General features: G+C 50.0%; 1 protein-coding gene across 6 annotated transcripts in view; it reads right to left on the bottom strand.

The window, feature by feature from the left end:
- Positions 1–10,765, bottom strand: part of MSI2 (musashi RNA binding protein 2) — a 224,312-nt gene extending 213,547 nt beyond the window's left edge. For all 6 annotated transcript variants that reach the window (XM_062012243.1, XM_062012244.1, XM_062012245.1 and 3 more), the window contains exons 1-5: positions 10,683–10,765; positions 10,449–10,489; positions 10,208–10,289; positions 9,757–9,841; positions 5,534–5,575 (exon numbers count right to left, since the gene is read on the bottom strand). In XM_062012243.1, coding sequence (XP_061868227.1) covers positions 5,534–5,575; positions 9,757–9,841; positions 10,208–10,289; positions 10,449–10,489; positions 10,683–10,744 — 312 coding nt within the window. In that variant the 5' untranslated portion in view covers positions 10,745–10,765. The remainder of the gene's footprint in view (positions 1–5,533; positions 5,576–9,756; positions 9,842–10,207; positions 10,290–10,448; positions 10,490–10,682) is intronic.
- Positions 10,766–13,415: the final 2,650 nt, after the last annotated feature.

Genomic DNA, 13,415 nt, shown 5'->3' with positions numbered 1-13,415 from the left:
GGTTTTAGATCAGTCATTAGTAGACCTACCCCCGGGCTGACAGAGGCTCAGCACTTTGCCGACGAGATGTACTCAATCTGGAAGCAGAGGAACACACAAGTGTGTTAGCATGCTGCTCTTCTTCCATTTCCCTGACCTCCCTCTTTCAGACTCTTTCCTGGCACATGCAAGTAGCAAGGTCTCAGTGCACAAAAGTTACCTGGCAGATGCCATTAAATAGAATCCATCAACACAGAAAAGCATGGGGAGTGTACAATCCCCAAGTTAGGTAACGTTAAACCTCAATTTTTAGTTAGCAGTAACTCAAAGGAAAGGAAAGTACATCAGGACTGTTGTTAACATGAAAGACGTCCTTAGGCAGTGATAATGAAAATACACAATTTCACACAAGTACAAGACAGTCTGTGGGAATTAAGGACAACATGAGCAATCTACCTGAGTGGCTGGGGAGGAGAAACAAATGTTTACACTTCCAAAACCAACATTACAAAAATCCAGTTCAGCTCTTGCTTCTGACAAAACCCACTGCACTCCACAGAATGCTTTGCACAGCCACTTTTCCCTCTGGCTGCCAGCATCCAAGAATAGAGATCACACTCTTCCTTGAACAGATCACAAAGAGACACAATCTGAGCCGAAGAATAATGGGTTTCAAAACTCTGATCTGCTACTACCCGAGAAGAACTGGGCTGATTAGCCACTCAGACTCATCCATTTTTTCCATTTGACCATCCAATGTCAGAGGGAGACAAATTCTAGGAGTAGCTTACCCTGGACAAGGATCTACGTCAAGTCTGGTTAAACATGATGCCCAAACACTGTCCATCAACCACAGAAAGAAATCCCTCACACCATCTGCTGCAGACTTCCCATCACTCTGTATGCAGACAGTACAGCTATATTATGAAGGTACATGTGTATGCCCAATGCCAAGATCAGAAAAGATTTCCTCTCTTACTTCATCCAGACCTGCAAATGCAGGGGAATTAAAAAAATCATAGGGAAAAGGTCTGACCTTGCTGCTCTTCAGAGCCTGGGGGGAAGGAAGGGTGGCAGGAAAGGAAGAATCCTGAGCTCTGCTGCTGCGTTCGGTTCACATTCTTTTGAAAAAGACTTCAAAGTCTACCCAGTACTTAAAATACGATGGGAAGTAGTGGGACTAACCTGGAGGAGTATACAGAAAGCAGGGGAGGAAATAAACAACAGAACTCTTGATTTTCAGGGTCCATCATTTTCTTTGGAATAAAATCTTTCTCTGCAACCCTGGCTCACGCTTATCAGGCAGCCAAGGGACAGACACCTCACCACAGTTAGCTCAACTGGAATCAGACATCCAACTCCACTGCTTAGCTTTAAAAAATATATAGGCTAGGTTAGCCTGGGTGTTAGTGCAGAAGGGGATGCCCTCCATGTGCTGCTCTGGAGTAGCCAGCCTCACATGGGTTTAACCAGCAGCGACCCAAATGAAAGGCGTGTTGTCGACACTCTGGTTTTCACCTGGGAAGAAAGAACTGATGTGCACAGGAACCCAGCCAGTCCACAAACAAGGTGCACAGGGCTTGCACAGACACTGACTGGAGCATGGAGATGCCTGAACCAGTTATCAGTCCTGCACTGTCCTGTTAGCATAAAACACATCAGTACCCAGCATCACCACCTGATCAGCACACAAAAGGCTTCTCCCACCCAATAAAGCCCTTTTGCTATTGTGACCAAATGGTCTCTGGAGTATTGAGCCCAACTGGGGCAGGCTAGGACTCAAAGTACAAATCTTGAGAACAAGCACCTCTGCTCTGGGCCACCAGCAGACATGACACTGGACATCCAGTGCCCAGCCACACCAGCAAGGCACAGGAGCAGCTCCAGTAGCTACAGCCCTTTCCACCGGCTTTCCCTGAAGAGGAAGGATACAACCTACAGTCACCAGGTCACATACACAGCACTAACAAATGCCACCGAATGCTACTGCAAGCAGCTCCAGCTTGTTGACTTGCCAAAGCAATTGCCAGCCACATGCACTATGCCCTTGTAGTAAGTGGTGGGAAGAAAATGCCCCTCAGTCTCATCCTGGAGGAACCTGAGCACAAAATCCAACTCAGCACGTAGCCTCACTAACTGTAAACTTGGAAGTTTTCTCTGTCTGCATTTCATGGGTGGCTTTGCACGACAAAGCACCCAAATTTCTGTACTAGTAAGTCCCACAAAGATGTTTTCCCAGCCACAGAGCTTCCTCATGCACTGAGGCTGCTGTCCTTTTGCTCTTCAGGTCTGGTTTGTTTAAATAAACCTCAGAGGCAGGAGGGTGAGGGAGGAAATTGCTTACATTCAAAAATATCTAATGAACATGCTAAACTTGATAAGGCTTCTCCAGCCTAATCCAGCAGGTAATGTCACAACTGACAGCCTATGTATATTAAAAAGGCAAAATATTGCAGTCTTCAGTATTCAAGAGGGGGTACAAAACTGCTACCTTTCCCATCACTGGTGCTTTTTAAGGGTTTTTAAGTCAGCAGAGTTGCAAATGATCAGCTGTTACAGAGCACCTTCCAGCACTTGGGAGCAAGACAGATTTTTATCAAGGCAGCAGCAGGCAGAGAGCACACACGTCTGTTCCTTTCATCTCCCCGTTAGCCACACACTGGAACCTCAGCAAGTTTAAACCCTGCAGCAAATTTCCTGAAACAATGGCTTCAAGTCTTCCTGGACTTCACAAGGAGAGGAGGATTACACATCATGGCATAATCCACTGGAGGCAATCACCCAGCCTTTTCTGCCAGGGTCATTCTAAGAAAATCAGGGAAGAATGCTCTACTGTTACAACCTGCCACTTCTTGCTCAGTAACCAATTTGCATCACCAGAGAGGTGTCAAATCACGGAGCAGCAGTTTAAAAAGCCCAAAAGAAAGCATTTTACTGGGCTGTAGTTTGAAAGGGGGAGAGTAGCCAATTAAAGTGAATCAGAAGGGGGGAAGGAACAGCACAAATGATCGTATGTGCCCAAATAAGTGAGTGTGACCCGCAGAGCAGCGTGTCATCTGGCACGGGAGGCAAAGGCTGCCAGAGAACCAGCACAGCGCTGCCCAGTGAAGAGTTAATTGTGCCGAGGAAGGTCAAAAGGGCTCCAGAAGGAAGGGGGTGGATGGAGTTAAGGATGCCAGAAGGTCTGTCTGCACCAGAAGAAGGGAGGACAGGACGCAGCCTTGCTTCCACCTCAGCAGCCAGTCCCTGCCGGGAAAGACACAGAAAAAAGCCCAATCCCCGTTTTGCTGAACGCATCGAGAAGGGAAAAATAACACAACAAAACCCCCTCGCACCTAGAGAGAGACAAAGACGTTTCATTAAACGCCATTAATCTGCACAGACCCCAGCATTAGCGAGTTAATTAGACTAAAGTACTGCCACATTTTAACGGTGAGCACTTGCTATTCAGCTGGGATAAACCAACGACTGAAGTCCAAAACCTTAATTCAGTATCTCATTAAAAAACAGAAAACAAAAAATCCAGACTATGAAATGCTGTCCAGAATAATAACTCATAATTGGTGCAAAACCTGCTCTTTGTGGCATCTCATTTTCTCCAGCTTCCCAGTAATACTCCTTTCGAGCGTAAGATATCTTTTTTCAAACGCTCCCCAGCTCCTCAGAAAGGACAAGTGTGTAAAAAGCAGAGAAACAGACACCGCTGACCTCTCCAGAGAGAGCGAGTTCCTGCTAAGAGTGGAATCCAGCCTCGGTTCCAGGATTTGCCCCACAACTCAAAGATGTGTTACCCAAAGCCAGAGGGAAAAAAAGTAAACACACAACCTACGTGGAGAAAAACAAAATCCTCTTTGTAAAACCGACCTGATTTCACATTTGTGGCAACACAAAAATGTAACTCAGTAAGATCCTCAGCATAAGACATGCTCTGGTTTTTTTAATTGTCACAGAAGAAGTGAGCTGGGACAGCTTAGCAGCTCCCTTGTAAGCACTGTAAACTTTGACAAATAACACTGTTGAAAGAGGTAACTAGTATCTGAAAACAGTTCAAAATGTAAATAAGCCTTTTAAAGGTACTGCAGAAGGGGGAATGGGATATCAGTCACAGCACAGGATCACCTTCACACTTTATGAGTCCCTACAAAATTCTGGTAATTCTGGAAATTGTATCTCAAAGAGCATTAATCCACCAACACAGTACAGACGACACAAACCCTACAAACTGTGAAGCCTTTGTTTAGCAAGAAGCAAGCCAGGGATGCCATTATCCACTAATCAGTTATTAGATATGTCTTATGAAGTAAAAGAACCTCTGACTACATTAGTTTGGTTGAGAATTCTGCAAGTAGGCTGCTGGGTTTTGTTCCCTTTATTTCTTTTTCCTTTCAAAGAAGCCACTAGCAGTTTCCCCAGACGCACGTTTTGCACCGTGTTTAACATTATAGTTCCACATGCTATTAAACTGCTTGCTTCCATGAGGAGTGATGCACAGTAAAATTGTCAGTGTGAACTTGTTCAGGTAGCCTCCTGCCATCAACTCCAATGCCAGTTTTCCTCACCAATTTAGAGCCTTGTCTTTCCAATTTTTAACAGAATACTGAAGTAACCCACAATAATTAGAGTATATACAAGTTGCATTCATCAGCTCAATTTCTTTCAACACTCTCAAAACCAAACAAAAACATTAAAAAGTAACCTACAAAGTTTTCTCTTAGCTTCTGGCTTTCAAAACACCAAATACAACTGCTTGTATATTTGGATTTGAAACTGATCTGCTGGTTTTGTTAGGCGCAGCCTAAAGAGCAACAACCTCTTCTATTCCACAGCAGCTCCTCCAGGAGAAGTGGCTCACAAGGATATTTCAGAGCAAGCACACAGACAGAAGCTTCTCCACACATCTCCACACCGTCTTTGTCCCTGCCTGGAAACTGGCTGCACTACAGCAAGAGTGCCCTGGAAGGAGAAGGTCACTGCTCCAGCCAGCCTGCTCGGCCAAGAGACTTAAAGCTCATTGTTTCCCTGTTCTTGCAAAAGAATACCCCGTGGCCTGAAGAGTTCAGAGCTTCATCAGAAACTTGCTATCCAACACTTATTAGTCTACACACACATCTCTGGAGTTATACAAAGGCAAATTTGCAAACAATGAAGGCAGAGATATATCCCCATTCATCACAACCACAGAGCCGAGAACTCGGCTCAAAACGAGCCTGAAGTCTGCACTTAATCCGAACGCTCTCCTTCACAAACACCATGCAAAACATATTGTGTGAAACAGCACAACACACACAAGTAACGCAGCAACAGCCTCCCAGCAGAGCCAGAGCAGCCTCTGCTCCTCAGCCAGCCACGACTGACCCGACTCTGCGAGGAGACAGTTAAAGCGGAGACAAGTCACGGTGGACAAAGCAGCTCTCCTGGAGTTTCACAGCCCCTTAAGACGCCATGCACCCGGCTTTAAAAGCTTTCATTGCCAATTCCCCGTTTGAAACCTGAACTGCCTGGCAACAACGATTCTCTGTGTGCCTAAAATCCTATTATCGATCCTCCTACTTACCTTAGGCTGTGCTCGCCGGGGAAATGCAACTTTAGGGTCAATCTGGGGAAAAAGAAAGGGGAAATCAACAAGATAGCTTTTGTTGTCATTTTATATTACTTGGTTTTTAAATCTCTGAATTATTAATCCCTCATTTCTCAGGCTTATAATTCAGCACACTGGGTCATCTAGAACTACTCTAGAACTGATGGGTTTGTCTGGGGGAGGGAGACAGGAGGAGAGGAAGAACACATCTCTTCTGCACACCTCCCACATCATCTTCTGGACAACAGTCTCCACTGGTGCTCAGGGAGCTCCACATTAGAGGCAGCTCTGGGTGCTGCCTCTACAACAAAAACTGCGTGGTAAACAGTATCTGCATATCTGGAGGTTGCACAGAAAGATGGCCAGCACTCCCGATCAAGATCTTAGCCTGTTGTGTTTCGTACCTGCCTCTTCCCTCAGCTAGGTCTGGCCTTACTCTTTATTCTTCTGCTTTCTTTTGTGAACTGACTCGCAACAGTGCACAAAAAGGACAGGCAAAGCACAGAGTCAAATCATCCACATCTCAATTATCAAAACTAAAAACATTAGGAGGACTACAAGACTGTCCCTCCTAACAATAAGCCAAATCGACCTGGTTTTGCTCACCCTCAAAAAATATGTGCAAGCAATTAAAGACTACAAAAGGGCATTTATGAGAAGGAACAGGAAGAGAGGAGAGCAAGACACAAACAAATGTACAGGTGTTTTAAACCAGAAGTAACCAAGTTCTGGAAAAAGATTTTCCATGAAGGAGTTACCTAAAGTACTCTTGAATGAAGCATGTCACCACAGAGACAAAAAGAAAGAACCCCCTACCTTTGGCTTTACCCCACGCTCCCTGGGTCTAAGATGCAGCACTGTGCTGGAGAGCCTGACCCCTCTGCAATCCCACAGAGTGCTCGTTCTGCAGTTGTAAAAACAACTTCCACACGGGTCATCCTTAAAGAGCAACTCGCTCCAAAATCACTTAAAACCAAGCAGACAGCAGGGCAGATGCGTGGATGGATGTCAACAAAAGCCACACCTTTCAAACAACTGCCCAGCTTCAACTGGCATCTTTAGGAAAAGGTTTGTGATAAAATGTCTCCGTGCTGCTGACTTCACCTCTGCTTTTTAGCAGCGTCTGCATGCAGAGATGTTCTAAATAAAGAGTCTGGAAAAGGATATTTAAAAGGTCTAAATCCTACTTGAACTGTGCAACTTGGCGGCTGCTTTGGCACCGTCTTTGCCTATATAACAGGCTGACAAAACTAACCCCAATGTGCTAGGGCAGAGTCAGAAGCTGAGCCTTTCTTTAACAGTTTGGGGTTTGCTGGGTTTCCCCTCCCTCAAGCTAACCCTGATTAGGAAAAGGAGCTGCTTCCATTTGGTATTGTTATTCTTGAGATGATAAATATTCCCATCACTGACAAATAGCCACGGGCCTCTCCTAAAAGGCATTTTCACTCAATTCATTTGTCAAAATTTGAAGCTGCACAAACATTTGATGTGCAACCGATAAACTGATTTGCCTACACGCGATACAAATGCAGTATCTTTCCTGGGACATACCTGAGAAATGAGCGATTACATGGCACTTTATTGTTCAAAAAGCATAGAAAGTAAAATTCTTTATCTAGAAAGCTAACCTTTGCATAGAGATTAACATTATCTACAAATGTATTCAGCACTGACTAGGCATTTGTCTACTTGGGAAATACAACAAGTACGGATTTTCCATGGTGATACCCAAAGGTGGAGGCAAATATGCACATTTCTACTTCCAAAGGGAAAGCTTTCTCCGTAGAGAACGGCAGTCCCACCAGAAGGACATCACTGCAAAGCCCTTCTGCTTTAAAAGTTGGAAGAGCCATTAAACTCTAAAGCAACACATTCATTTTTGAAGGTCAGTTCAAAGAGCACGGAGCTCTTTGCACCACAGTGACAGCCCTCCTTAAATCACCCAATTTTCCTTCACAAAACCTCCTGGATCAACACCATGGGTGTTTGAAGATGCCCACTAGCAATCAACATGGCAAATCCACACCTTTTGCATACCCCTGTCAACTATTTCAACAACAACAACAAAAAAAAAAGAACAAAAACAAAACTTCTAACAAAAAAAAATGAATTAGTTAGTTAGGTACAATTCTACTTACTGTAGCTACAAGTCCTCTAGGAAATGACTATAATACTATTTCTGATATGAATGGCCATTACCTAAACAAAGCTTTTAACGTAACTGTAAACAAGAGCGACGTTTCCATGCCAATACCCAACCGATCTGCCTCCTGTGCTGAACGTTGAAACAGAGTCAAATGCTATGTTATACTAGAGAACAGTTACTATAATACGTCTACAAATAAATGCCTGCAAGGGAACCTGCCTGGTTTTATGTTTTACTTTTGATTCCAAGGTCGATTTCTTATTTCGACTGATTCGATCATTATCACACAATCAAAACTGAGGGAAATTTGTCCCACTCCAGCTTGTCATCCCTCCCCCAGAAGAGAAAATTAATACATTTGCAGGGACTAGACTATCATACAGGAAAAAAGCTGGGGGAGGACCTAATTATAGTCAGAAATATGACAGGGTGTCCTGCCGTGATTCTCCTTTCTTTTTAAACCCTCATTCAAGATACTGTTTGTCTTTGTTCCTCTTATCTAAATTTATCTTTAAAAACACATAGAGAATATAGCTGTACATGAAAAGTCTGGTGAGTTTAATCTCAGGAGCACAGTTGAATCAGTTATCTTACCATATCTGATTAAACCTAAAATCAAATTACTAAGGCATGTGAAAGCATGGGCTACGTGTTCAGACAAGCCCAGCAGAATTTGTAGGTCGAATTAAAACACTAGATTCCACCTGCTTCTCTGAGAGCTTTGGGCTTTTTGTTTGCTTACAAATTACATATTTCAAAAACCATCCACTCATGTCTGTCCCCTGCTTCTTGTATTCCTCATTTAACTGTAATCTCACACACACAGGCACACACAAGACGTTCCAGCACTGAGACACGATTCCTCCTAACACCATGCTCGTGTTAAAATAAAACCTTTAAGATCCAGAATACAGACTACAACAGACAGTTACAGCCACAAACACCAGTGATCCGTACGGCAGAAGCTCTCTGCCAGACAGTCAAACCAACACGATCCTCCCCTTCCCAAAACACAACCCCCTTCAGCCCGATCGGTACCAAGCAGTAATGACCTCTACCAGTGTCCTTCCCCTCTCCCTGCACAGGTTTGCTGAGGCTTAAAACTGCAACAAAGTAAGAGGCACAAAACTTCCATCTTTTGTGTGGCCTTGATGGCAAGGAGAAAAACAGGGCCTGAAGCTGCACACGTCCGACACCTTTTGTTTGACCCGATGCTGGAAATGCCATCCCAGGTCAAGGGGCAAACTCACACATGGAACTGGTATTTAATAGAAAAAACCATAAACCAAGAAACTCCCATAAAGGTAATCTTGATTTTTACAAAACAGATCAGCTGATGGTGCGCTTTTTGTTTATGTTATCCACTGGAGACTGAGTGTAGCAAAAAAGCTCTGGAGAAACAACAACAAATTAGGACTTGTGCTTCTCCACCACATCAACTCTCCAGCTCTCGCACAGCTTTCCATAAATTAAAATGTACGTTTCATAAAGACCCTGACACCCCAGGTAAGGGAGACTGAGCCAAAAACCAGCTTTTGGAAACAACACTAGAATCAGCTTTTACATTGGGCAGTCATTCCCACCTTGAAAACACGTGCCCCAATAAATAAATAGTCAAAAAATCATCCAAAGGAGTAGAGAGTTCCCTGCAGGAAGCCTTCTGCAGCTGGGCACCAGAAAAAGTTGGGTTTCACTCTATAATTTTTTCAATGTCACTGCTCAATAAAATCTCAGGTTGGGGGAGGAGCCACTGGTCAGTACCGGCAAAATCAGGAGAAAAAAACGAAAGTTACCTGCTTCAGTAAGTTAAAGGCAGACTTCAGGAAAAGAGAAAATAACCCAACCACGCAAGTCCCAGCTCAATGACAGCTTGACACCACCCAGCAGAAACGCAGCCCGAGGGGCTGCTGCGGCCGCGCTGGAGGCGAGGGCACGGCCGGTCCCTGAGCCGTCGCCTGTCACCGCCATACCGAGCCGTGCCGCCGCAGCCGCGCAAGGGCAGCCCCACGCAGCACCGGCAAAGGGCAGGCGGGCAGCCCCACGCTGGACCTACCGTCTTGGAGTCCAGCTCGTGGTGCGGCTGAGCCAGGACTTTGTCTACACTCGCCGGATCTGCGAACGTAACGAACCCGAAGCCTCTGCGAGAGACAAAGAGCAAGGAGATGGAGGGGGAGCGTGTGTGGATGATGAGAACTAGAGACAGGGAGAGAAGTCATAAAAACAAATCGCCGTTTCCTCCCCGCTCCCGTTCCCCACAGCCTCCGGCTCCGAGGCGGGCGGGCAGCCCCGACCCGGCCGCCCCTGCACCTCTCCGCCGCCACCGGCCGCTTTGTTTCCTCCTCCCGGCTGGAAGGATGCGGCGTGGGGAGCGCGGAGAAACCTCCCGAAAAGCCCCAGCGGCCACGCGTGGGGGGGATGAGGGGCAGCGGGGCCAGGGGCGTCCACCCGCCCCGCCGGCAACTCGCGAAGTTTGTTACCCCGACTCGGGTGGGCGGCGGTTTTACCTGGAGCGCTTGGTGGTGGGGTCCCGCATGACCATACACTCTCTAATTTCTCCGAATTTGCTAAAATAGTCTCTAAGGCTGTCTGTGGAGAGAGAGAGAGAGACGGGCAGCGAGGCAGAGGAGCGGGGGGGGGACGCGGGCAGGCCCCGGCGCGGCGGGACGCGGCCCACGCGGGGCGGGACGCGTGGGGGGGTGGGGGGGAGCCGCGACGGGGAGGGGTGCGGGGGGCGGCGGTCCTTACCTGGTGAGGTTTGCCAGCTGAGGCCGCCGATGAACATCTTGCTGGAGGGAGAGAAGAGAGCGGAGTTGAACGCCGGTGCGGGATCGGCCATTTTGACGGGGCACCTCACGGCGGCGCGGAGGGGCGCGGAGCGGAGCGGAGCGGGGCGGGAGAGAGGAGACGGACGGTCGGCCGGCCGCCCCCCGCGTCCTTCCCGCCCCGCTCCGCTCCGCGCCCCGCCGCCCGCCGACTTACCCGGGGTCGTGCTGCGCCTCGCCGGGGCTCCCCGAGGTAGCCTGGCTCCCGTCCGCCTCCATGGCCGCGCGGAGCCCGCAGCGATCCGCGCCGCGCCGAGCGAAAGCCCCCGAGAGGACCCCCCCCAACCCGCCCCCCCCCCCCTTGCCCGGCTACGGCTCGGTTCGCTCCGGTCGCCTTTCCCCTTCCCTTCCCCCCTCCTCCTCCCTCCGCTACCGGAGGATCTCACTGGAGAGGCGCTGGGGAAGCAGCCAGATCCGTCACACGTGGGATCGGCTTAGCTCAGCGCCGCGCCGTCCCTCCCTCCCCCCGCCACCATCCCCTCCTCTCCTCCCTCCATCCCGCGCCGCCTCCCGGCCGCCCGCCGCCTCCTCCCGCCCCCTCCCGCCCCCGCGCCAAGGGGCGGAGCCGCCGGCCGGCGCGTGGCCCTGCCGTGACGTCACCGCCCGCCGCGCGCGCGCGCCGCGCTCCCCTCAGGGCGGCCGGGCCCCGCTCCCCGCGCGGGCGGCCCCGGCAACGGCAACGGCTGCGGCGCGGCCCCGGCGACGGCTGCGGCGCGGCCCCGGCAACGGCAACGGCAACAGCTGCGGCGCGGCCCCGGCGACGGCAACGGCAACGGCGACGGCGACGGCAACGGCTGCGGCGCGGCCCCGGCAACGGCACGGCCCCGGCAACGGCTGCGGCCGTGTAACGGTCCGCGACGCCAAAGCGACAGCAAGCCCCGCGGCGTGAGGGCGAGGAGAGCCCCTGGCCGTGAGCGGGCCTTTCCCGCCGTGACCGCTGCCCTGCTCCCCGCCGGCACCGCCAGGCCCGGCTCGGAGGCCCCAGGGTCAGCAGCGGGCCGCTGGAAGGGGAACGCAGCCGGACGGAAAAGGCAGCCGAAGTGACTTTGAGGGACTAGTGAAATACTCGGGCGTTACAGTGAGGAGTCACTGATCTGTCACCCAGCCCGGGCACCGGCAGCCGCTCCGCCCTTCCCTGGGGCTCCGCACGCTGCCCCAGCGCTGCAAACACCCTGCGCTTCACCCGCCGCCTCGAGGACAGCCTGCTGCCTGGTTCCCCGTCTCCCAGCGCTCCCACAGCCCGGCAGCCTCCAGCCCCAGCCGAGCACAGCCCAGGCTGAGTGGCAGCGCTTACCCTCAGCTCCTGCATTTTCAGCTCGGCGTTTAAACAGCAATTTGCAGCGTCAGACAGAAGTGGCGATGGTGCTGCCAACTATTGTCATAATTATATGAGGTGAAAGCAATCAGTTTCACCTAAATTGAGAAGCGGAGAGCAGAAGCGCGGGCTGCCTGCCCAACGGGACTGAGCCACTCTGGCCTGCGTTTTCAGACACATCCACTGATTTTAAGCAGCTCAGCTCGCCCAAGACCCAGTGTCTCCTCCCTGAAGCCCTCCTGGCCAGGCAAATGTGGCTGCAAGAGCTATTTTGGGGTTGCCAACTGTTTTGAGCTCAGGGTTTATAACCTGTTGTAGTGAGGTGTGTGGGGGCCGTGTGTGAATGTACTTGTACTAACGAACAAGGCATAAATTCGAGGCCATGCACAGGTCTGGTGGGCAGAGGAACGGTCAGCTTCGTGTTTTGGTGCCAACCAATGTAAAAATCCAATAAAATTCCCTGTGCTGGGTTCATTTTGCCACAAAGTGATGGATTCCGGTTCAGCAGCGTGACAGGCAGCTGCATGAGGCTCCGCTCCTCACTGGCACCGATATCCAACCTAAGTGGAGGGGGAATTAAAGAGCCTTTCTCTCCCCAGTCTGAGCCTCCTTTAGATCTTCGCTGTTTCTTGTCATAATCACCGGGAAGCTGCCCGTCAGGAGTGTGGTTCCTGGGGTTAAATGACCCCTTTAATCTCCCTGACCACAGGGTGGAATTTTAAAGGGTTTCCAGAAGGAACAGGCACGAGACAGAATGTGCTGATGGACAGGAGGAGCTTCAGTGCAGCTGCTTACAGCTCAAGGAAACAGTTTGGATTTCTGTACATTAACCCAAAATCTCTGCTGCTATCCCTTAGATCAGTGACCGGGAAAGTGGCTTTTAAAAGCCTTTACCGCTACCTTCTCTGCCCCTCCCAGAGCTGAGGCCAGGTTTGGGCAGGTGACCAGTTTCAATCTGTTCAGTCATTTTTTGCTACTTCTGCTCACGCTGCTGGGATTTACCAGCCCAGCTTGTTTTCAGCCAGCCTCCATCTCCACATTTGCTTTCGCCCACCGTGAGCTGTACAAAGCCAGCAGCTGACGTGTGTATGTGGGGCTGGAACCTCCCCTGGCCCTCGCTGAGGGCATTTTGGCAAAGGCCATTTGATGGTACTTGCAGGGGAAAAATCCCACTAATAACTGATTTTTGAGAAAGCTCAGGGCAGCACAGTTGGGAGAGTGAGTTCAGGGCTTGCTTTCCCTCTCGTCAAGGCTGCCCTCACAGCTCTCCACGTGCCCAGAGACCAGTTCTGCTGCCCCCAGAGCAGAGCCCCCGCTCCTCGAGAACACGATGGGCCCGAGGGACACAGTGCATGCTGCAGCATCAGCAAACAGCCCAATGCAAGCCTTTGCCTCATGGCAGCTCAGAGCACACCCAGAGTGTGACCAGCTGCCAGCCTCTGCAGACCACCAAAGCCCAGTGAGCCCGTTTGCCCCACATGCCCAGGGGTGACCAAGCAGGACCTGCTGAGAGCTGTTCCAGCTCCAAACCACAGCCTATTCTCCAGACCAGGGAGAGTTTGTAGGCTCACCCTT

The sequence above is a fragment of the Colius striatus genome, chromosome 20 (assembly GCF_028858725.1).
Source record: "Colius striatus isolate bColStr4 chromosome 20, bColStr4.1.hap1, whole genome shotgun sequence".
Classification (NCBI taxonomy): Eukaryota; Metazoa; Chordata; class Aves; order Coliiformes; family Coliidae; genus Colius; species Colius striatus.
The sequence above is the reverse complement of the archived record's forward strand: the minus strand, read 5'-3'. Positions and strand labels throughout refer to the sequence as shown.